General features: G+C 42.1%; 1 protein-coding gene across 2 annotated transcripts in view; it reads right to left on the bottom strand.

Annotated features, from left to right (window-relative positions):
- Positions 1–23,566, bottom strand: part of MON2 (MON2 regulator of endosome-to-Golgi trafficking) — a 151,013-nt gene that overhangs the window by 118,554 nt on the left and 8,893 nt on the right. For both annotated transcript variants that reach the window (XM_088454372.1, XM_088454371.1), the window contains exons 2-6: positions 8,196–8,259; positions 7,376–7,503; positions 6,386–6,517; positions 5,054–5,183; positions 4,230–4,327 (exon numbers count right to left, since the gene is read on the bottom strand). In XM_088454372.1, the coding sequence (XP_088310498.1) occupies positions 4,230–4,327; positions 5,054–5,183; positions 6,386–6,517; positions 7,376–7,503; positions 8,196–8,259 (552 nt within the window). The remainder of the gene's footprint in view (positions 1–4,229; positions 4,328–5,053; positions 5,184–6,385; positions 6,518–7,375; positions 7,504–8,195; positions 8,260–23,566) is intronic.

Raw genomic sequence — 23,566 nt, forward strand, 5'->3', positions numbered from 1 at the left:
AAAGCGATGCTGAATAGCCCTGGGAGCTATTCAATTCAGCACGTTGCTTAACTTTGTCGGGAAGCTTTTAAGGGCCGTATTCAATTAGGAGCGAAAAGCTGTTTTTCTGCAATTTTTTTCTCTCAAACATTTAGCCTGAAAATTTCTCTCTGTATTCAATTCCAGTCTGTTTTTGCAAAAAGTCAAGGCACTGAAATAGGCAAAACTTTTTCTCCACAGAATAATAGGAGAAAAAAAATTGCAAAATCTATATTTTGGGGTGCAGATGTTGGGAAACCACTCATAACCCTTGGTACACCCCCCTAAAGGACAATTCACCCCCAAAAAAAAGTAAAAACAAAATTTTTAAAAAATTACAGGAACACCCCAAAAAACGCCTTTGAAATTTGTGGCGAAAATGAGAAAAGTGGGGGACAACATGAAAAACTAGCGAAATAAGCTTCTGAGGGTGCTCTAAGAAGGGGCCAAGTGTTTTTGGGATTGCAAGTGCTTGTATGCAGGAGGAGTTTCACTTTTCTAAAACTTCACTTTAGAGACATTAAAATATGCCAATACCCATTATCAAGCATCCCAAATTTGACAGGACTACTTATTTTCACCAAAAAATACCACTTAATGCCATTCTTCACCACTTTTGCAAGGACGCTAATAACAAGGAGTTTAAAAACTTCAGTACCCCAATTAGTTTTATTAGGGCTATTGGAACACTTCTACATTGAACGCCAATGTTAGTGCATCTTTTTGGGGGGTTCCGACTGATTTCCTCAAATCGGACAGTACTTTCTGCCTGTTCTGCATTCACCACTTGCCATTTTCGTCTGTTTAGGAATTGAATACGGTGAAAAGCGGGGACCAACACGACAAGTTTTCGCGTCCAAAACACGCGATGTAGGTGAAAAGTCGGACAGGCGGAACTTTTTTGTGGATGCGAAAGTACTTGAATTCGGCCCTAAGTCGGAGAATGCCGGTTCTTGCTACTTAACCTGAATACTTAGTCATCAGAACCAGCATTCTCCAACTAAAGTGCAGGCCGCGAGGCTGTTAGCGCCGCACAAAAGCCAGCAAACAGCTGCGTGGCCGGCACTTTTGTCGGATTTCTCCTCACAACCTCAGGAGGGTGCGAGTAGGAATCTTTTATTTGGACCAAACAGCACATTGAATTGAATAGCTCTGGGAGCAATTTCAGCATCACTCAAACCCGGCAAACATATTTATTATGATACTCTGAGAAGAAATCAGAGAGCATATTGCACTACTAAACATTAGTGTGTGGCAAGTACAAGTGCTCTGCAAGGTAGAACAATTCAGTAGTTCCTTCTGGCATATTGACAGCTAAAGCAGAACACTGCCATTTGATTTTGCAGTGTACTGTAGTAAGATTTACTGCTGTTGTCATGGATTCAACTGTTAAACAGCAGCCTCTCTGTACTGGCAGAAGTGCTACTTCTACTAATGAAGATGTAAAAGTAAATCTCAGACAGCTTGTCTCCTAAAACAGCAGCTTTTTGAAGTATTGATTGTGATGATTTTCATTAAGAAAAAAAGAGAGTCATCATCACATATACACCTGCAGTGGGAAGACCATGGTAAAAAGAAGTTTTATTAGTACTGGTCCTGTTCACACTAGAGTGCTCATTGCAAGATTACAATGAATCTAGTACTGTAACCAAAACATGGGGCCCCAATACTGTGTCAAGCCTATCAGTATATAAGTTCTATATTAAAATAAAGTGGAATACTTTTGACTTACACCTAGCATATAGAACAGATGTGGTACTGTTATGTTATCCTTACACAAAACTTATGAACAAAGACTTTGACATTTAAGAAAGACAAATTAAAACAAAAGGGCTCTGGTCTGCCAGAGGGAGCCTCAAGCTCTCATAATGAATTCTTGTGCCATAATTTAGTTGCTTCAGCTCTGGCCATCCTGGAGCCGAGGGTCCCCCCTACTGCTCTTGTCCACAGGCATCCAGCCTATCTGCCCCATTATAATATGCCAATCCCACAATCCCATCTCATAATAGAGGTATATGCCAATTGTACCATTTTATTAAATAACTATTCAACAATTCAGCTCAGCTGTTCTCTTTGTCACTTATGATTTATGAATCATATTGCCTTGAAGAAGACCCTTTGCGGGTCGAAACGCGTTGGCACTAGAACCATTATCCCATTTTTCACATAAATGAGGACTGGAAAGAAACACCATTCCCACAGTGTCGGCTGACACGAACCGCCAGGACACGGAACGAGTGACACCAGACTAGAGAGGAGGATCCCAGAGAACATCGAGCCGGCAGGGGTAAGAGCGGAGTCCTGTTGAGGCAGGAGGAGGTGAGTTCCATAACAGGTTTGGAGAACAGGGACCGTTCCCACCAGAGCTGTCTCCGTTCATCAGTCTCTGTTACACCACGCAGTCCCGCCCGACGAGACGCACCGGTGGGGACGGGGCCAGCCCGGTGCCCTCCGGCGAAGTCCACGGGGCGGACCTGGTGTTAGCGTCCTACGCCTCCCTCTGCTATCCAGGTAATCACCCCAGAACACCACCCCGGGCATCTATACTCTTCCTACACACCGCTGTCCATTGACCTTATCGTGCGGGGCGCCGCACCAATGTATTCCCCCCCTCACACATTAACTCTTTCCAGCCAATTCATCTCCAGATTCTAGTAGTGTGCTGTATTTTCACATCATCCATCCCACGCTTCAACAGTGGGGGACTGAATCTGTTATAAGAGAGGCACGTACCTCGAGACTTGCCCTACACAGTTGTACACTGCATATATACCTGCATGTGTATATCCTGGTGTTTATTTACCACAGACTGCATTACTTTGACAATATTGTTTGTTCATTTATTTATGTATGTTTTTCTTACAGTAAATATATTTTTAGTCTATTGGGTCACTCTCGTATGCATCATATTCATTCATATGTACTTACATATTTGTTAGGGGTATAGAGTGCATTTTCTCATATTTGTTTTTTCTCTGTATATTAGAAAGGCTTTCATAAGTGCAGCCATACCTCTCACCTTTGCATCAGTCCAGTGCGCAATATATCTCCATTTGCACTTATAATTTATGCCCAATGCCATCATCATGTACTGGTATTACTGAATGCTGGGCCCTGCCCAACTGTAACTTTTACAAAAAATTGCCATCATATTATCTAGCTGGGGCTGCTCTGCTCATCGCTTTCATTTACATCCATTGCCATCTTCCCGATTACTAAAACTGGGTATACCCCTGGACTACCAGGCAACCCAGCGGCGATGCGATGTAACAATATATTAATATATATTGCATTTCCGTACACACTGCATGATCCACTGTACGAGACTGATATATCGTTAAATATCTAATATTACTATACCGCATCGTCCCATCTGATGTGCAGCACATCCAATGGAAAGATGCGACCACCCAATTCATCGTATGATAAATTGGGTGGCTTTCAGGATATACCTATACAATGGTCATTCCAATCCATCGCGGACGATATATCATATACAGTAGAGTGTACCCAAACAATTATTGTCTTTATCTTTACTAGACTGCTATATTACTATCTAGCTGTCATCTTCTGTCATTGTTGTTGGCTCATTTTTCATAAATACTGTATATGCTTTTACCAACTTTAGAATTGTTTTAATCTATTTGGTTGTACCCTTATTATGGTAAATTTACATCATTTATATTAATTCTATTAAAACACAAGAAATTACAACTCTACAACACAATTTCTTATATTATACATAAGAAAGTGGAATAACTAAACCAATCTAGATGTATGATCTGTGACAAGGTTTCCTATTATGGTTCGAAAAACATTCTAGGCATGCTTTATTTAGATATTTATTAAAAGCAAATACAGAAAGAAATATAATTATGTTTCTGACCAGCAAAAAAATGTTTTTAGGAAAAAGCTAATATTAAGGAAAAAAAAAAAAAAAAAATCAGATCACATACCCTGCTTTAGATTATTAACACATCTGCTCTCTGCAAAGCAAGTTTTTGTGGGCAATGCAGTACTATACTGCGAGCAACAAAGCTTGTTCTATACAGTTCCTTGATGCATATAGCAGTGTTTGGTTTCAGTCAAGATATTATCCACACAGATCTTTCATAGCAAGACTCCCATTTATATAGAGGCCGGGCTGGCAGACTCAAGTAGACAGGTAACCTATTTGAACTGTCACTATGCAATTCCCCATGATTGCATACCTGAAACAGCATGTAAGCGTCTTTAGCACATGGCTTCAAAGTGCTGACAGATCTCCTATTACTGTTTCCAGTAACAGGTACGGGCTGCTCCACAACATCTGCATACAATAAAATGACAGGTTTTAATCTTCCATAGCATTGACACACAATATTTGCCATGTACTGATATTTTACTTTTATAACCATGTCTTTAAATCCCATCAAAATGCATTGGAGACTTTTGGGTTTTACTAGAAATGAACAACTAACGAGACGACTGTACACCATTTAGTTAAGCATTTGGTCTTTTCAATACAGTAACAAGCTATTTCAGGGTTAATTCTGTGGAACAATTAGTGGATAATTTATGTGACATGGCCATCTGTGTTATCTGAAACTTCAGTACATGCATGAGGGTCTTCCAAATCCACCTGGCCATTAAGAACTGTGCTGAGTGTTCTCTGTTTTTAATAAAACGAAAACGCACTAATCCCCTGTATTTTGTTAGCAAATAGCTCCTCGTGCCACTTCGAAGCACTAAGAGCTCTATGACATTAGGGAAAATAAAGCAGCATTTATATAGGATAGCTGCGATAACCAGCATATTTAACTATGTGTCTTGAAAAATTAATTGTGACTAAAGAAAAGCTATCGACCAACATGAGTCATTTCTGCAGATAATATAAAGTGTTTATTAAAAAGAAAATACAAAAAGGCAATATAAGATCAGAGAATTCTTGAAAGGTAAAGTCTTTATTGAGAGCCTAAGCTCTGGCTTGCATCCTTCCAGTAAGCTACAAATTGCCTAATGTAATGTAATCTTAGAGTAACGTGCCCATTCTTACCTTTATGTCTTTCATCTTCTGCCACCATTCTCTCAAACACCACAGTGACTACCTGCCGCACTGTTGCAGCAGCCGTATTATTTGTTATGTTATCTTTTGTAAAGTGAAGTCTGAAGCAAAGGACAATTGCCTGTAAGAAATAATATGAATTGTGTTACAGATCACGAGAAAGGACAGTAATCACAAGACAGAAAGAATGACAGATGAATCGTGGCTGGGGAGACTGCATGCATGCATGTACTGCTCTATGCACACATTTCCAGAAAAGTTTCCACCCAGAATTGTCCATGAGGATCTTCCTAGAAGCAACATAAAATCCTCATACCTTTCATTAGTATGTTGGCCCTGAAGGTCTTCTATAGAATTTGGGCACAAGACAATGGCATGTCAAAATGGGATACAGTTAATATACCTACGGCCGGGATGCCGGCTGCCGAAATCCCAGCGCTGAAATCCCGATCAGAAGACCAGCGCCGGAAACCAGACATGGCTGGAGATGCCGACACCATAATACCGACAGCCGGCGTCCCGATCGTAAGTACAGCGGGCGCCCTTAGCTGTTAGTGGCGGGGGAGTGGAGGGTTAGGCTCCCCAGGGGGGAGTTAGGGTCAGGCTGCCGGAGGGAAGAGGTTAGGGTTAGGCACCACCGGGTGGGAGATTAGGGTTAGGCACTAAGGGGGGAGGATTAGCGTTAGGCACTAAGGGGGCATGGTTAGGGAATAAAGGGGGAAAGTTAGGTTTAGGCACTAACCGGTAGGGTTAGGGTGCGGAGTAGGGAGTGTTAGGGTACAGTACAGGAGGGTTAGGGGTGGGGGTGAATAGGGCAGGGGAACAGTACTTACTGTTCCTGTCGGGACTGTAGGCATCGGGGTGCCGCTGTCAGTCTATTGACAGCCGGCATCCCAAGTGTCGAAATATCATACTGATCCAGTGAAAATGTGTATTACTTTAGTATGCAGCTTAAAAAAAACCCTTATACCACATTCAGGAATTGCCTACAATATGGTCATTTTCAAAAATCCTTATATAAACATTTTAATAAAATATTATAAATATACCAATGAAATGTTAAAATTGGCGGTTTAGTTTTATGACAAGTGTGCACAGAAGCCTTAATAACTCTCTCTCTGTTCTGGTTTTTGAGAGGTGAATGGTCATCATCTTCTTAATAAAAATGTAAAATGTAGACAGACAGGAGAAAGCAGGGCATGCCCGTCTTCCTCCATACAGCTGTCATTATTGGAGGATTTGATAGATGAAAAGACGCAGTGTGCACAAAACCTTAATTTGAAAAATGACACAGTGTATTCATTGGTACGTCAGAACAGTTACCTTTGACAGGGAGTCATCATGAACCACTGTGTTAGTTGTCAGAAGTACCAGAACAGTCTGTAGCAGCTTTAATTCTTCAAGGCCATTTTCCATGAGCTGCCATAACATGTTGATAATATTACCAGCTGCAGCCTATAGAGACATAGACAGCGCTGATTACAAAAGAACATGCACGCTAAGACTGACTGTAATTACATCTACATATACTATGTTACCAATATGACTGAAGTGAGCTCCAATACCTCATGTTTACATGTTCACACATATCTGTAAAAAGCAAATGTGTTTACAAACCTTATATAAAATAGAGTCTTTTCAACTCTTCACTTCATTTCTATTTTACCTCACTCCAACCAAGATGAGAGTAATCATTCAGAAAACTATAAAAGGAAAGGAAACTTTTGCTTTGTAGTATTCAACAAAGCATATGTAGTACGGCATGAGCCACTATACAAATGACAGGGATCCAGCTGAATAAATGCCATCAACACAAACGAGCACATCAGTAAAGGACTACACAGTCTTTCTACAGCAATTCAAGTCTGACAACAGCGGGAAGGTACTGTGGGGGCCCCTGCAATAGCATTTCACACAGGCAACTGAATCTACAAGTACCCAGTTGAGAGCTGTTTGACCTGCTATTAACACAGCATAGTATTTTTATATCAAACTGGTTTAGTCAATACATACACCAGTGTGGTCAACAGAATTGTAAGCAGAGTGAGAGAGAAAAACGTTACCTGACAAATAGTGTCATAGATCATAAACTAGACAAAGACTTGTAAACCAAGTGAGATCATTCATCTTAAGAATACCTCAGCAGCACCCAGCTCTCCATTATCCTGGCCATGTGCAAAATCAACAGAGAAATGAGCTGTTTGCTCTGTTCCACTCACTTCTCACTGACTTTGACATCTTGTTTCGCTCAGGAAAGAAGCAGACTTTCCTTAAGGTAAAGGGAAGTACCCTGACAGCCTGTGATCACCGTACCTCAGATACCACTTCATGTGACATGAGCCTCTGGATAGCAGCAAGACAAAGCTGGGTGATCTTCGGTTCTTTTGTTCCGCAGCCCATGAGGAAAGGTTGAACAACTTCTGAACTGTTTTCCTTCAAAGCTTCGGGAAAGACAGAAAGAAATAAAGTAATGTTTATTGCAGTACTATATAATATATATATACATACACACACATTATATATATATATATATATATACACACGCTTATACACTTACACACACAACAAAATATAACAGTTTTATACTGCATTAGAAGGAGTGCACTTGTAGGGACTCCATTGTTTCCTGCACTAATCAGACTACTGTCATGCCAGACATCATGCATACAATTAAAGCCCAAATATCTGAAACCCAGAGACTCAACCGTACATGATGTATCTACCCTGTTCAGCAGGGTCAAAGTCCAGTTTTTATTGACATTTACGCAGTTTCCTCCTCCATGTGTGACAGTTATGCCGGGTACACACTGGGGCGAAGTCGATACGATTTGGCTAAATAATAGCGACATATTGTGCAGTGTGTATGCACGATATGCGCACTCCCATGCGACGTGCAGCACATCAAACCTGACTAGATCACATGCAGCCCTATTCGTATTAAAGATTTAACCAGTAATCATTTTGTCATTCATTGCATCATTCTGATGTGTACGCGCGGTACGATATGTCGACCCAACAGTGGGTACACAATGGACAATGTGTACAGGGATGATATGTATCAAGGCGCACTTTCCCATATTGATGTATACCAGTCTCCAGTCTCAATATGATGCAGAGGTAATATCATATTTACCTGTCAGAATGTCAGTGTTCCGTGCGGCTATGTTTTTCACCTTCACTATGCCCGATTCTGCAGCCTGGAAAACAAAAGTAATCATTGGACTACAAATTAGAAATGTATATGGTTAAAGAATATTACATTATGAAGGAAATATTAAGTGCCAGTTAACTTTAGACTAGGTTATTAAATTAACTTTATGTAATTCTCTTTCTGAATTTAATTTTTGTATCTTCCTATATACTGCTAAACCATCTTCATGTTACACACAATGCATTTGCTACTTGAATTTGTTTGTAAACATCGTGTTCACAAGTACTGTGCACTTTAAGGTGTGCAATCTGTAGACGATTGTATTATTATCTGAACATTTTAGTAGAAGTCCACTGTGTTTTGACTTAAATATGTAACTGTCATGGCTTTGTTGGGGTCAGATACACGGGGTGGGTCTGGTGTCTGTCATTCTGCTACTTATTGTGGTACTTGGGGATCAGTTATCAGTGTGTGGGAAGGTTGGGGAAATACTGTGTTTTGTTTTAGATGTTCTATATTTTATTTTTGCAATGCCTTTTCTTTACTGAATATGTTGGTACTTCTCTGTGCATTTATGATATAATATTTTGGTTACTAGACTTGCATAGTGGCAAGTAATAAATGTCTTCTTTGGGACTTTTCATTATTGCCTTTGCTGTGTACCCGTATGTTGATAGTTCAGTCTGCCGACATGTCCGATCTTTTATGTTGGAATATTAGAGTACTGTACAGAAGAAAATAGGTGTTCCCTGGTGCTGCTGCAAATCAAAAGTTTTGATCCTGATGTCACCCACTCCATGCACACAGTGAGGTTCCAGCTTTAATTAATACATGCCTCGTTTTTATGTTGGAGATGGTTCAAATAGATCCTTTGGGCTTATATGTTTTGCATAAGGATTCGGCTAACCCCCAATAATTATAGTGCAGGAGTATATTCCTCCTCCATATAGCATTGAAACACTTAAGCGAAATAGGGAATTTACGGCATTGTCCCTGGATACACCAGTTCCTTGTGCATGTTCCTCCACTGCCTGTTCAGGTGCACAGACTCTGCATACGCGGGACGGGTGTCTCGGACCCTCTGCTGTCCCTAGCTACGGCTCATTTATCTGATGTTGTTAAAAGATATATATATTACTGTTATGCTGAAACATAGAAAATGAATGGCCCCCATCACTCCCAACCATTCAAGAGTGTGCGGCATGTAAACTAAACTACTGGGCATGAATGCTTGTTTGTATTGGAGAAACTGCATACTGAAATATGAGAGAGTGTACGACATATGGTCGGTATACTCTCTTCCTAGCAGAAAGGAAGGTGCTGATAAATAATGTATCTATGCTAAATTAATTAATGGACAAGTTATCCTATCTAAGTGAAATTTCCCTACCATTCTGACACATCTCATACATGCCTATAATGTGATTGGTTTGGGTATACCTCTTAAATGTGTGAGTTATAAATTGTATAGAAGGATGCATTTTAATTCTGTTCTTGATTTAGGGCCGTATTCAATTAGCGGCGAAAACGGCAACAGGCGAAGAGTTTCCTCCATCCCAGACCAGGTGAAAAAAAAAAAAAGCAAAATCCTTATTTTTGGCAAAAAATTTGGGGATTTTTTTCAGAACCCTTTCTACACCCCCTTAATGATAAATTAGTAAGTTGCGTACTTTGGCGAAAAACGACTGCGCAAATTTTGAGCGAAAAACAAAGAAAAAAACATTGAAGAAAAAGATAGAAAGCTATTTTTTCCAGGAAATTACTATCCCACGTAAATTGGGGGTACATTAAAATGAGTGCAAGTATATTTTCATGCCGTAAAAACACAATTTAAAAAAACGTTAAAAAACCGTCTGCTGCGACCGCGTGCAAAGTTTAAAACACTTGACGCATCCATACCGCCCATCGAAAAATCAGACCCAATATATTAACCATTTTCAACTTTTGGGGGGTTTTTTGCGCCTGGTCTGGGATGGTGAAAACTTATTTAATTTTTTTTTTTGCCTGTTGCCGTTCTTGCCTGTTTTTTGGCGAAAATGGTGCCTTTTTTTTTCAAAAATGGCCGTTTTCGCCAATCGCGAAAAAAACGTCTGTTTTCGCAGCTAATTCTCAACTTTAACCTGATGAAATGTGAAAATTGATGAAGACAACCTTGCAAGGTTCTTTTAGTGTATGTTTTGTTTCAACAAAATCTAAAAATTACTCAATAAAAGTTATTGAATTAATGATTAAAAAAAAAAAAAAAAAAAAAAAAAACAGTCTGCTCTTGCTGCAATGACAGGTTAAGTTTTTAACTCAATTCAAGAGCACTTAGGTGGGGGGGAATTCAATTAGCCATGATAACCTGTATACACAGGCTAAAGGCCCCCATACATCAATTTTTCTGGAGAAACCAGATAATACGTATCAATCTCTACATGGTATAAAATAAAGTCCATCGTTTGTGATATATCTTTAATTGTTTAGGGAGCGTAAGCCTAGACAGCGCTCGGAGACACCCGTTTTTGCATTGACATGCTTCACTAAAATGGTCACTGCTCGTCTCCCTCTTGTCATACATGTTTTATACACTTAAAGCTTCCTCGACATCAAAATCTATCCAGTGCTTCTCGAGGTTAGACCGAACAAACAGACGGATGCCTACCAGGGACTTTATTTTATACTATATATAGATAGAAGTGTTGCGTGATAACTTGGATAGCAGGATTTTCCACATATTGTGTAAAAAATTTAAATATAATGATTACTATGAGGGGTGGTGAGTAATAAGCAGGTGGAGGTAAGAAACATTATTCCTTTCTCAATTAATCGCATAGTTTATCAATACTGAATTGGATCCACTAATAAGTTTTATTGTTGCCATCAGCTAGATTGCTTTATAGACTTTTCTCCAATGAGGCTATAAAACCCTTATCTGCATGTGGAAAAATACTCTCCCCCAAGACTGGAAAAGTGACTGCTAGCTTGAGACAATTACAAACGAGTACGGGATGCTGGCGGTCAGAATACCGACAGCGGCACCCCGACAATCAGAATCCCAACGCCTGAAGGTAAGTAAACTAGCCCTGACCCTCTTCCTAACCCTAACCCATTCCCGCAGCCTAATCCTAAAAGTCCCCTTACAATTTACTGTCAGGATTCTGGCACCGGTAATCTGAGCGCCGGGATCATAACTACATCCCTTACAATCTCACTAATGGAGCCTATTCTAGTCTGTGAACTAAAGCTGCTTACTCATAATAATTATTGGGTATTACTATGTACTATATACCCCAGTTCATTCTGTCAAATTTTGTCTGAGTAGGGCCCTTTGTCCTGATCTCTGATGAATGTGGTTTTCTTTTCAAAGGAAAACCTTCTAAAGCAGAGTGGAATAAAGATTTACAAAATTATAAATACTAGCTGAAGTACCCGGCGAAGTACCCGTGGTTTAGATCTTCAAGTTAAGTTTCATTATGTGATGTCATCCAAATCCATCCAGTGGAAGTCTCATAACAGGCTTGCTGGGTCAAAGATCTGACCGACACACTCCACCATGAGGTCCAACTGTGACCCCAACCACTCCATTAAGCATCCCAGACCAATTGCCACGCCTTTGTGAATCGTCATCAAAATCCATCCAGTGGAATGCCCAGTACAGGCTCCCAGGGCCAAAGATCTGCCCAGCGTACACCAACGGGATGTCTGACCAGTACCTCAAGCCGTTAGTATGTCTTCTGGGATCCAAAGTTACTACTCTGTAAAGTTTTCATCCAAATTCATCCAGTGGAAGCTCAGAACAGGCTCCCCAGGTCCAAACAGGTTCCCCTGATCAAAGTTCTGTCCAACCTGGACCCTAACCCCCCTAAACCTGGCCAGGATCCAAATGGACCACCTCGCGTTGGTTTCATCCCAATCGGTACAGGGGTGTCCAAATTCATAACCGGACAGACAAACAAACAGACCAATGAATTTTATATACAAGACAAAAAGGGGTTGGGTATGAAATCCTGGTTGTCGGGATGCCGCTGGTCAGAATACCGACAGCGGCATCTCGACAGCCAGAATCCTGACACCCATAGAGAACAGCGGTGAGTATTTTTCTAACCCCTACCCTAACCCTCCCTCCCCAGTGCCTAACCCTAACCTCCCCCACAGTGCCTAAACCCTCCCCGAACCTTAAACCTAACACCCCCTACCCAGTGCCTAAACCTAACCTCTCTCTCCCCGAACCCTAATCCTAACACCCGGTGCCTAACCCTCCCCCTAATGCCTAACCTTAACCCCGCTTCCTAACCCTAACCTCCCCCTAACACCCCCTTCGGGATGCCGGCGGTTGGGATTTCGGTGCCGGTATTCATACCGTCAGCATCCCGCATGACGGGATGCCGACTACATCCCGATAAAAAGGAAACCTCTCTTCCACCTAATAAAGACTTTGGGTAAAATTTACTAATCGGCAGGTTCTAAACCCTCGGCGGTTTGACGGCGAGTTCTAAAATCCGGCGGTATGGTGGCTGTTTCTAAAGGACATCATAACCATTGCCTAGTAATTTTAGCCGTAGCCCTGTTCTATTCTAAAATGTGTTTTGAGTGCGGTTTTGCAGTAGTTTTGCAGGGTTTTGGCCTTAGTAAACCTGCAGATAGCAAAACCGCAACCAAACTGCCGAGGTTTAGAACCCGCTGCTTAGTACATTTTGCCCTTCTGGTGAATGTGGAACCAGATATTCAAAAAACCTCAGATGGTGTGAGTGGAAATTCAGTTGCCTCTTAGGAAACAGTGGTGATCCCTCCCGTCAAACTGTGCTTTATACATCAAAACTATGAAGTAAAAATTTACAATTTTCCTGCCGATTGTAGGTAAACTAAGAACAAGAGGGTTATGAAATAGGTGCCAATTTCACGGATGCTTCCGTTTTTCTGCAAGATTCGGCTATATTTAAAGAAGCAATCAGTTGCTGGTTACAAGCAGCATAAAAAAGTAAGATGGGATTAATACATAAGATTTCAGATGAAATGTAACAAAATGAATGAGACACAAAATACCCCTGGATACCATAGATAAAGCGTAAAAAACAGATGAATATGGAAATTTAGGCCATTTTACTCAAAGATCCTTCAGCTGGGCAGATCAAGATGTCAATTCAAGCAAGACCTACAGTAGCTTTCCATGGCAACAGACCTAAAATGCTGTCAGCATGGGAGTTGCTTGTTTGTGGCATGAGTAGCTGAATTAGGACACTTGTTCTCTTATTCAAAACACACAGAGTGAAGCCAAAAAAACCCAGAAAAAGCTTGAATTATGTATACAGCACAGCACACGTCTCAAATACTCAGGACATTTGAATTATGTTTATATATTTGTTTGTAAAGTACAGTAGTAATCATAAAACAGAATTGAAAACAGTGACTTTATGGGGGGGAATTCAAATAGCTGCAGTACTTTACCGCAGGCTAATTGATCCCCAGGAGTTATCCAATTAGCCCTGAAGTCAGCCCGCAGTACAGCACTTAAAGCATATTGCTTTTCAGTCTGAGCAGACTAGAAAAGATATACGCGATAATTAGCCTGTTATTGGGCGCAAACAGTGCACCTAGGTCCGGGTACTTTTCCCAGATTGTATTTGTTACCACCCGATAACAGATAATTTATCGAGTGTGAAAAAGGGCTGCAATTAATTAGCCTCAGACGTTAAAGCTCAAAGCTACCACCTTTTTTTTACCCATGATAAATTAACGGGGCCAATTGAATTCCCTCTTTATAACTTCAGACCAAAGGGAAGCCTGTTTTATCACTTCAAAATACTGGGATCCAAGAGTACAATTTGAGTGATATATATCGTGGCCCAAATGTAACAACCCGAGGCATAATACAAGATGGATTTTCTGCGGTCTGTGTGTGTTATATCAACAAATACAGCTCCAAAACTCCCACATTTGGAGTAAATGTAATAGCCTGCGAGATGCGGCAAGTGACAAGATTTAGGGCCTGATTCAGACCCACTCGCGAGCGGCTGTCCGCTCGCAAGTGGGTCGATGTTCTGCACTGAGCATGCGCACGACGGAGGGAGCTCCGTCGTACGCATGCGCCAGACGCGACGAGCGAAGGACTTTCCTTCGCTCGTTGTGTCTGATCAAAGGGGGCGTGCTGTCGATGTTGATTGACAGCACGCCCCCTTTGGTGGGCGTGCCGGGGGCGTGCCTCCCTGACGGGGGCGTTCCTAAGGGAACGCCTACCGTCAGAAGCCGGCCCACTGACATCACTAGTGATGTCAGTGGGAGTGATTTTGGCTCTGATAGAGCCAAAATCACTCCGGGCCTTGCAGTTGAAAACCTCAACCGCAGGCTCCGGCTCACAGTTTCGATGGTCGCGATGGTCAAGACCATCGCGGCCATCAAACTGCACGCTCGTATAGGCTGCGGGTGGTGACCCACAGCTATACGAGCGTCCAGGAGGACGCTCCATAGTTATGGAGGACGGCCCTCATTCAGAGCGTGCGCTCTGCTCAGAGCGTACGGCTCTGAATGAGGGCCTTAGTCAATTCAGCAGCAAGATTTAAAGCAGCAAATTTTTTTTAAAGGCAAAATCAACCTGCAACTTTAAATCTTGTGGCTAAATGGACTAAGGGCCTGATTCAGAGCTGAACGCTCTGACCAGAGCGCTCGCTCTGAATCAGGGCCCTCCTCCATGAAAATGGAGCGGCCTCCTGGCCGCTCGTATAGCTGTGGGTGACCACCCACAGCATATGCGAGCGGCCAAAAAGACCATCGCGACCATCGGACTTGCGACGGAGACCCTGCGGTAGGGTCTCCCTGCCACAAGCCCTGGAGTGATTTTGGCTCTATCAGAGCCAAAATCACTCCCACTGACATCATTACTGATGTCAGTGGGGCCGGCTTCAGACGGTAGGCGTTCAAATCAACATCGACAGCACGCCCCCTTTGGTGCGAGACCCGGAGCGATGGAAAGCCCGTCGCTCCCCGGGTCTCGCGCATGCGCACGAAGGAGCTCCCTCAGTCGTGCGCATGCGCAGTGGGGAACATCGACCCGCTTGCTAGTGTACTGACGCTCACGAGCGGGTCTGAATGACCCCCTAAATCTCCATACTTTTTGCAACTTGCAGACTATTACATTTGGCCCTCTGGTATTTAGAAAGTTGCATTGAATTGATAATTTTTCTTTTGAATTTTAATTCAATTAATTGAAATATGACAGAAATCACTTATTACAGAGTTGATAAACCCACTGATCGAAAATACGCGCTATAGCGTGTATTTTACCCAGTATTGAGGACTGGGGACTCACTTTTCCAGAATGGTTGGGTCCCCGGGGAAGCACTTCGCTGCGCCCAACCCCTGGCGACCGAGTCTGTTTAGAAGCTGTGCACTGCGGCCAATAGGAACCTGCCCTGTCTACACCTTCAAAAGCTGGAGGAAACGTCATTCGCTGCCATCCCTCCTGCAGTTTGGAGGCAGAAATCCAGCTCACAGAGAGGAGCAGAAGCCAGCGGCGGGCTGGGCCGGGGGACAGAGTGACAGATGCACATCTGGCTGGTCCCATTTTTAGCACCTTGTGCTGGCCGCTGTTATCTGCATGGGCTGCTCTGTGCTGTCTATTGCCAGAGGCAATGTCCGGCCAGAAGTACAGTGCAGACGCGATGCCTCGTCCCCCCTCTATGCTCCCACTTCCCTGCCTGCTTTCTGAGGATAACGCAGCCATCACCAGTGTCAGCCTCAGTTTCGGAATAGCCAGCCGGGTGCCTGTTGTGAATGAGGACGGAGAGCACCGCATCATGCCCAGCCTCACCAGTCCTTTGCTTTATGCCTCTAATCCCTGCCTCCCCTCCACCTCTAATACCCGGTGGCACCCAGCCCCTTCTCCCATCCCTAGCTTCCCTTCACCTCCTCCTGTATGTGGCTCCCCTCCCCCTTTAATACATGGTGGCACCCAGCCCCTTTTCCCGTCTGCCCCTCCTGTCCCTAGCTCAGCTCCACCTCCTCCTGTACATGGCTCCCCTCCCCCTTTAATACCTGCAGCCAGCCCCTTCTCCTGTCCCTAGCACCCCTCCTCCTATAATCTCTGACTCCGCGAATCCTCCTGTCAACAGCTACCCACCTCCTACACCTGTTCTCAAATCCCCACCTCCTACTCCTGAAGAGTAGAAGAGTGCACAGCTAGAAGCAGATAATCTCTTGAGTATTTTTGTTCAAAGGTAATAGAAATAAATCTGGTTATATTTTTAAAATGTATTTATTGGTTTGTGGTTTTTCATAAAATTATGCAGAAACTACAGTTTCTGCATAATTTTATGAATCATCGCTATGTAAGAACAGTCTGATTCAGAATATTTCACCGAAATCTCCTGCTGAAGGCTAACTAATGGGGGGCATCCACTAGACGATTTTATCCCTGTCCAACCTCTTAACGATTTTCCCTTGAAATATGATCTTCCACTCTGAACAATTTGCAAAAGATTTGCAAACGATTTGCAAAAGATCTAACAATAATCTATGTTGTTTTAATCTGTGATTGAGAGTTTAGAGCTATAGTGGGCAGATAGTGGTTCATCGTTTGATCGTTCAGCGTGAACGATGTGTAAACGATTTGTAAGCAATCAAGTGAAATTGACCTGCATGTTCAGTCGATGGAGGAGACGATCAAACGACCAGCGGAAGCGCGCATCGTACATCGTTACAAACAATTACTGCACGATTTGCAAACGATGTTCAAACGATGTTCGAACGATTATCGAACAATTTTATCATTATCGTTCAACTTTATCGTCTAGTGGATACCCCCCTTAAAGCAGCAGACTGCAGTCCTCATTACTGTCAATGGGTACTGCAGTCTGACCACTATGTAAAAAACTGATGCTATTGGGGGTACCAGATGGGCATTCTAGGGGTATATGGGGATGTGTGGTGGAATGCGGGGAGGTCTGAGGGGCATATGGGGAGTTCTAAAGCACAAATGATGGAACCCAGAAATGGTCAGGTAGGACCCCATTTTTTTAAGGTGGTGGGTCCCTGGGACCACATATATTGTAGCTCAGCACAATCACTGTACACCTAAAATCACAAGTTTATGCAATATAAAAAATGATAAAGGAAACTTAAATGTTCCCAATACTATGACACAAACTAGGGCTCAGTTAGATTAGCATTTTTCTTGTGTCATGATCTAGACAAAACTGGGGTGCGAGTTAAACTCATTCTCAAAGGCTGTGTAATAATCTAAACAAATATAAAAAGAATGTTGTGTCTGTATGTTTGTTCCAAGTTGGAGCAAAAACCGCTGAACAGATTTTCATGAGAACTGCATCACTTTGTAGTGGAAACTCCTAGAAAAAAACCTTTGTTTCAACTCAATCCGTCAAGTCAAATCTGAGCAATAACCAAAACAAAGTTTATTGACATCATCAATGCAAGAGGTAGGTGTGACGCCATGAGCACGGCCAGTAAGGGGTGGGGGGGGGGGCGGTTAGGTGCTTTGGGCCCACGTTCACTGAATTAGGACAGGCTACATATCAGTCTGTCTATCTCTGAAAGTTTAACACTGTTTATTCCAGCTTCACTTGCTATAACCACATTACGGTTTATTCACACGCATTTTTTTAAAATCGATTTTCCTGAGCAAACGGAGAAATTATGCTGCAACAAGGATTACCAGTCTCTGTGACATTTGCTCCTACTGGATTATGATTTAGGAAAGGTAAGTATGAGTCCTAACAAGATAATAAAATGTAAATGACTGATAACGCCCGGAGTCTCATGTTGCTTGTCTACGGTATGCCCTTTGCAGCGGGATTTCTGCAGGTTACTAGAACTGGGCAGACTGAGTGCACAAGTAATGTGCAGGTGGCAGAAGCAGGGAGTTCCTGTGATAGTAACAGCCTGCATATGTATAATGCAAGGCACTGAGAATCACATTACTAAGCTAGCTCACATCACACATCAGAATAGGATTCATGATAATGTCACTGGCATACCGAAAGCGCAGAATGAAATTACCTTAGAGGTGCCAATTACAGGCTGCAGAGTACCAATACTGACAGAAAATATAAGTAGGTGCTGACTAAGAAAATATATAGAAAATGGCACCATCCATAACATAGAGAGGACTATTTATTCCAGTGGCTTGCTGATCATTTTATATATATATTTTATAAAGTGTTATCGCCATCTTTCCTCAAGAGTCTGTCACTGCCCATTCATTTGATTCATGTGACTTAGTACTGTACATGCAGCCACAGAGATTTCTATTAAATCAGATTTCTCAAGACTGCTGGTTTCCAAAATTAAAGAAAATATATGAATTATACAAAAGAAAATCCCCTTAGCGCTGTTAGATTCAGATAATAACCACACTACCAGTCTATTACAATTCTCTAACAAGTATTGAGTTCTTTATTAGAAAGTTGCATCTTTAGATATTTTCTTTAAAAAGTTGTATTTCTGTAATATTTTTTCTATAACTAGCTAATGTTTCATTCTCAGTAGTGTTATTATTCGGATTATTATTTTAGAGCTTGTTTTCATTATTTACTTTCCATCAAATTCTATAAGATGCATATAGACCATCTCATTTGCTTTACATCATTGGATTTGAAAACGTGAATAGTGTTCCACACTGTCATGCTGAAGACACTTTTTCATTATTCAAATTACAGATAAACCTGTGACTCACCTCATCTATCGTAGCTCAATGCGGTTTAATATTACCTAGGGCCTGATTCTGAGTCGCACTCAAATGTGCAGCGCAGCAGCGTCAATTAACGGGTGCCAGTCTGCGAGTTTATGCAGATTCCACTACAAACTCCTTCCCTTGTGTAGATCTGTGTGGCTGAAGGTGCAAGATCTGAGATGCCCGCTTTTAAGGTCTGCGCACGCTGTAATGCCAATTGGTGCATCCTTATACGCCACCATCAGTCGCACCATCGAAACTTGCACCAGCCCTATGGCAGGTGCAATTTCTCCATCTGCACATAGCCTCCTATGGGTGAGACACTCCCATAACACGCCCACTGAACGGACCATTTTTGCGTTCATTTCTAGCCACCTCCCAGTAACTGCTTAGGAACGCCCATCACAATATTTCTGTTCCCGTCTGTCCCGATCACATCAGCACAGTTGTCTGTACACTCTGTGTAATGCATACGATGTAGTTTTCAGAAATATGTGCGCATGTGCAAATGCAAAGAACTGCTCACCTACATGAAAATCAGCCTTGCGTGTGGCTTGCAGAATCAGGCCCCTAATGTCATGAAGTAGAAGCTGGGAGAGGAAGCATACCTGCACGTCAGGAACAGAAGGCCTGATTCAGACCCGCTCGCAAGAGGGTCGATGGTGGGGCACTGCGCACGTGCGGCTTGCGCAAGCCTCGAAGCGAGTGAGAAATTCACTCGCTCCGGGGCTCGCTACAAACGGGGCGGCTGTCGATGTTGATCGACAGCTCGCCCCGTTTTGTAGGTGGGGAGGGGGGTGGCTGACCAAACGGAGGCGTTCGCCTGCCGTTTCAGGACGGCCCTACTGACATCACTAGTGATGTCAGTAGTGAGCTTCCTGCTCTATTAGAGCAGGAAGCTCACTGGGGCTTGCAGGAACGAGACCCAACCAGAAGGGTTTCGTCACAAGCCCGATGGTCGCAACCATCGCGACCATCACCTGGCCGCTCGCAAAAGCTATGGGTGGTCACCCACAGCTATGCGAGCGGCCAGGAGGCCGTTTATAAAAAAAAAAAGCGGCCTCCCTGATTCAGAGAGTGCTCGCTTTTTTGCGAGCAGCTCTGAATCATGGCCAGAGTCACCTGCACCTCTAATTGGGGGTTAACCCTCCTTATGTCACATGCCAGGAATCAGTAAATCTATATAGCAATGGACAGAGAGATCATCAACAACAACCACAATAGGAGGTATGCGCAGGGACCTCATGTGGCAGTTGTCATCAGTATCACACTCCAATGCCATAAATGTTCACTTAAAGTCATAGCTTGCCTATCATACCTCTGATCAATAAGAATCTATTGTTGGGTAGTGACCACATAAGGGCCCAAAAGTACTTACCCTAACACATTTATTTATCAAAGAAATCCGATGCATACCACCATAATCCAATACTCTGTGTTACTTAATGTCATACAGCATCCCATGCCCTCTCCCATTTGATGCTTTAAATTTACTGCCTGCAATAACATTTCTGTAACTAGCACATAATGAAGCAAAATCCAATAATCCAGGCAAGCTTTAGGAGAAGTAACCCACAAAAGATGCTTTAAATGCAATAGTACCTCTCTTCACATTGTTCTTATTATTTTTTATATAGTCTTTAAGTTTCAATATAGGATTAAAAAAACATCAAAACAAGGTAGAAAATAAGTCTAGATTATAGTAACAGTTACTAAAAGAGCAATTTGACATTATTATAGAGTAAATGATGTGTATTATTGAGCAGAATACATCCATGATAAAAGCGGAGTGCAAATACTTAACAAAATATTACCCCAATGCTTTCTGAGGCAGGGCACTATGTTAGGGGTTTGGTGCTTCTCTAACTATTCATGTGCAGAAATGTACTGTGTGAAATGATTGATTCATAAACACAGGGGCCGGACCATCGACCTCACAGTCCTATATAATCCTATTTTTCCCCTGTACGAGATCCCATCAGGACGCTAGGGGGGACATTTACTAAAGTGAGAGTTTTTAGAAGTGAGTATTAGAAGAGATGTTGCCCATAGCAACCAATCAGATTCTACTTACCTAGCACGTTCTAGAAGATAATTGCTAGGATCTGACTGGTTGCTATGGGCAACATCTCTTCTAAAACTCACGTCTAAAAACTCTCACTTTAGTAAATTTACCCCTAAAGATGTAGGAGCTGCAGCTGTCTGCAATGGAGCGCAAAGGCAATACTTTAATGTTTAACAGAGAATATGTGGAAAAGACGACGTTAAAACCAGCAAAGTATCTTACCCATAAAGTTCATATCAACCATCCAATATTGAGCATTTTTTTCTCATCCTTTCAGAAGAAACAAATATGAACCATAACATTAATTCCACGTAACAAGGGAAAGGGAACAAGCAGGGGCTTTCTGTTACTGTGCCATACACTGCAGGATAACCAGAATACATCCATGTCAAAGTGTTAAAAAGGGATGCAGCCTCCAAACGACCCTATAATCATATGTAATTAGTAAAGAATTGTATGAATGCAAAAAGAAAAAAGAAAAAACTGTGTCACAACACAGCGTAGCTCTAGCCATGAACCATCTCATATCAGGGCAATAGGCTATATAAAATGTGCCCCATTCTTGCAGAATAAAATCCAGCAACACCCAAAATTAAGCCAATATGATATACAATGCTCTAAAAATTCTCAAAATGCACTGAACTTTTATAATTTTTTTTCTTTTAACTACAAATTCATTTTGTGTGATGCTCTCAGACTTAGGTCCTGATACAGCTGCGAACGCACTAGCTATTGTAGCTGCTAATATGGTAGCAGCTACAATAGATCTAATATGGTACGTAGACCCGTACTGAACATGCGCGGTACGGGTCCGACGCATGCGCAGATTCCCGAACACCTGGAATCTGCATAAAAGACTGAGCTGCATCCGCAGCTGTATCAGGCCCTTAGAGATATGATATAGAACGCTTTTCTGTCACCTATGAAAATGCGCTGTAGAACATATTCCAGTCACACCCGTACCAAAGCAATATATAAAAGGAGATTACCCAAAAGTCTCACTGCAAATGGTTTTATTTAATTACAGGGTAGGCTGGTTTAAACCAAATGCTTTTTTAAAAAAATAAACTTTTTTTTTTTTTTTTTAATATGCTGTGTCTACAGACACGACGCTGTGACATCTTGAAAAAAAAAAAGGCATTTAATCACCCTTATAAATACTCCACATTCTTGTTGCTCATTTGAGCAAGTTGAACCAACAGAGTGAATACACACACACAGACACACACACGAGAAATAGGGAGTGTGAACCAGATCAGATAGGTACTAAACCTGCTTAGCATCAGCTAAGACTCCACAAACTCCTTCCCTAACAATCCTATAGGACAGGAGAAAGCCACAAATAACATTGTCAATCTTAAAGGGTAAACAACACATTAAAGAGACAATGCACAGAGAAACACATCATGGTTTAAGCTCCTTTATGTTTATTTCAATTCAAAACCTTCGGTTCTACTGAGATGAGTGGAAGGGAGAAAGACTTAAGCTGGGTGCACACTGAGCGGTGTGTACCCAGCCGATATATCGGATCCTGGGTACACATCAGAACGATGTAACGAACAATGGAACGATCACACGTTCTGTCCTTCATTACACTGCATGCAACACCAAACCTGGCAACGTCGTATGCGGCCACGGGAGCTTGCATATCAGGCATACACACTGTACGATATATCGTTCCGATTTGGCCGAATTGGAACGACATGACTCCAGTGTGTACCCAACTTTAGTCTGGTTCTCTTTTGAGGAGACATAAAATCCTAATAACTTTGGATTGTTAATGTATTCAAACATGGTTGATCAAGGTTTCTAATAGACAGCAATGTATCACAGTATTAATATAATAAGCAGGATTTGATTTGTTTCATTAAAACATTAATGTTAAAAAACTAGTTAAAGAAAAAACTACTTTTTTTGTTTTATAAAAAAAAAAAACATGTTTTCTTCAACCCTGTTTAATTACCAAATTCTGTCTGCCACACCAACATGGTTCTGTGTGTCAATTTGTAACATGTATCCCAGCCAATGGTTGATGGAGCAGAATTCTCATCAGATAAGGGCGCACATCCACTAGCAGACCAAAAAACGACTGCACGATTACCATGTCGTTTCACAGTCTGTGCTGTGCCTACCCTGAACGAGCAGTCATTCAGTGTAGGCACATCAATCATCCCCTAACATGCTCAAAATGACGTTATCGTCAGGTTGGCCAGCATGTTCGGGCAATGATTGATGTGGGAAACGACCAGTGGGAGCGAGCATCGCTGGTCGTTTCCGACATACATGTGCCCGATTCATGCATATCATTATCACTCAATCGCTCATAGAAATCAGCAAGTGGATGTGCGCCTTAAGACATAGAGAATGCGACCTCAAGAAGGCAATCCAAATACACAACCACCGCTCACATTTGCTTAACTAGCAAAAAGCTATAAACCACTGAAATGGTGCTATGTGTCACTTATTTATAGTACACAATTTACCCCTGACTCAGCGAGATGGAGTAACACCCATATCAAAGCAATAAACAGGCCATGGTTCTATCATCAGTACTGACAAGACATGGCGTAAATAGGGAGTGACCGTAGGTCAAAATCACAGCACTTACATTCTCTATTGCATGCA

This window comes from Taudactylus pleione, unplaced genomic scaffold, assembly GCF_031769625.1.
Source record: "Taudactylus pleione unplaced genomic scaffold, aTauple2 ptg000040l, whole genome shotgun sequence".
NCBI classification, from domain to species: domain Eukaryota; kingdom Metazoa; phylum Chordata; class Amphibia; order Anura; family Myobatrachidae; genus Taudactylus; species Taudactylus pleione.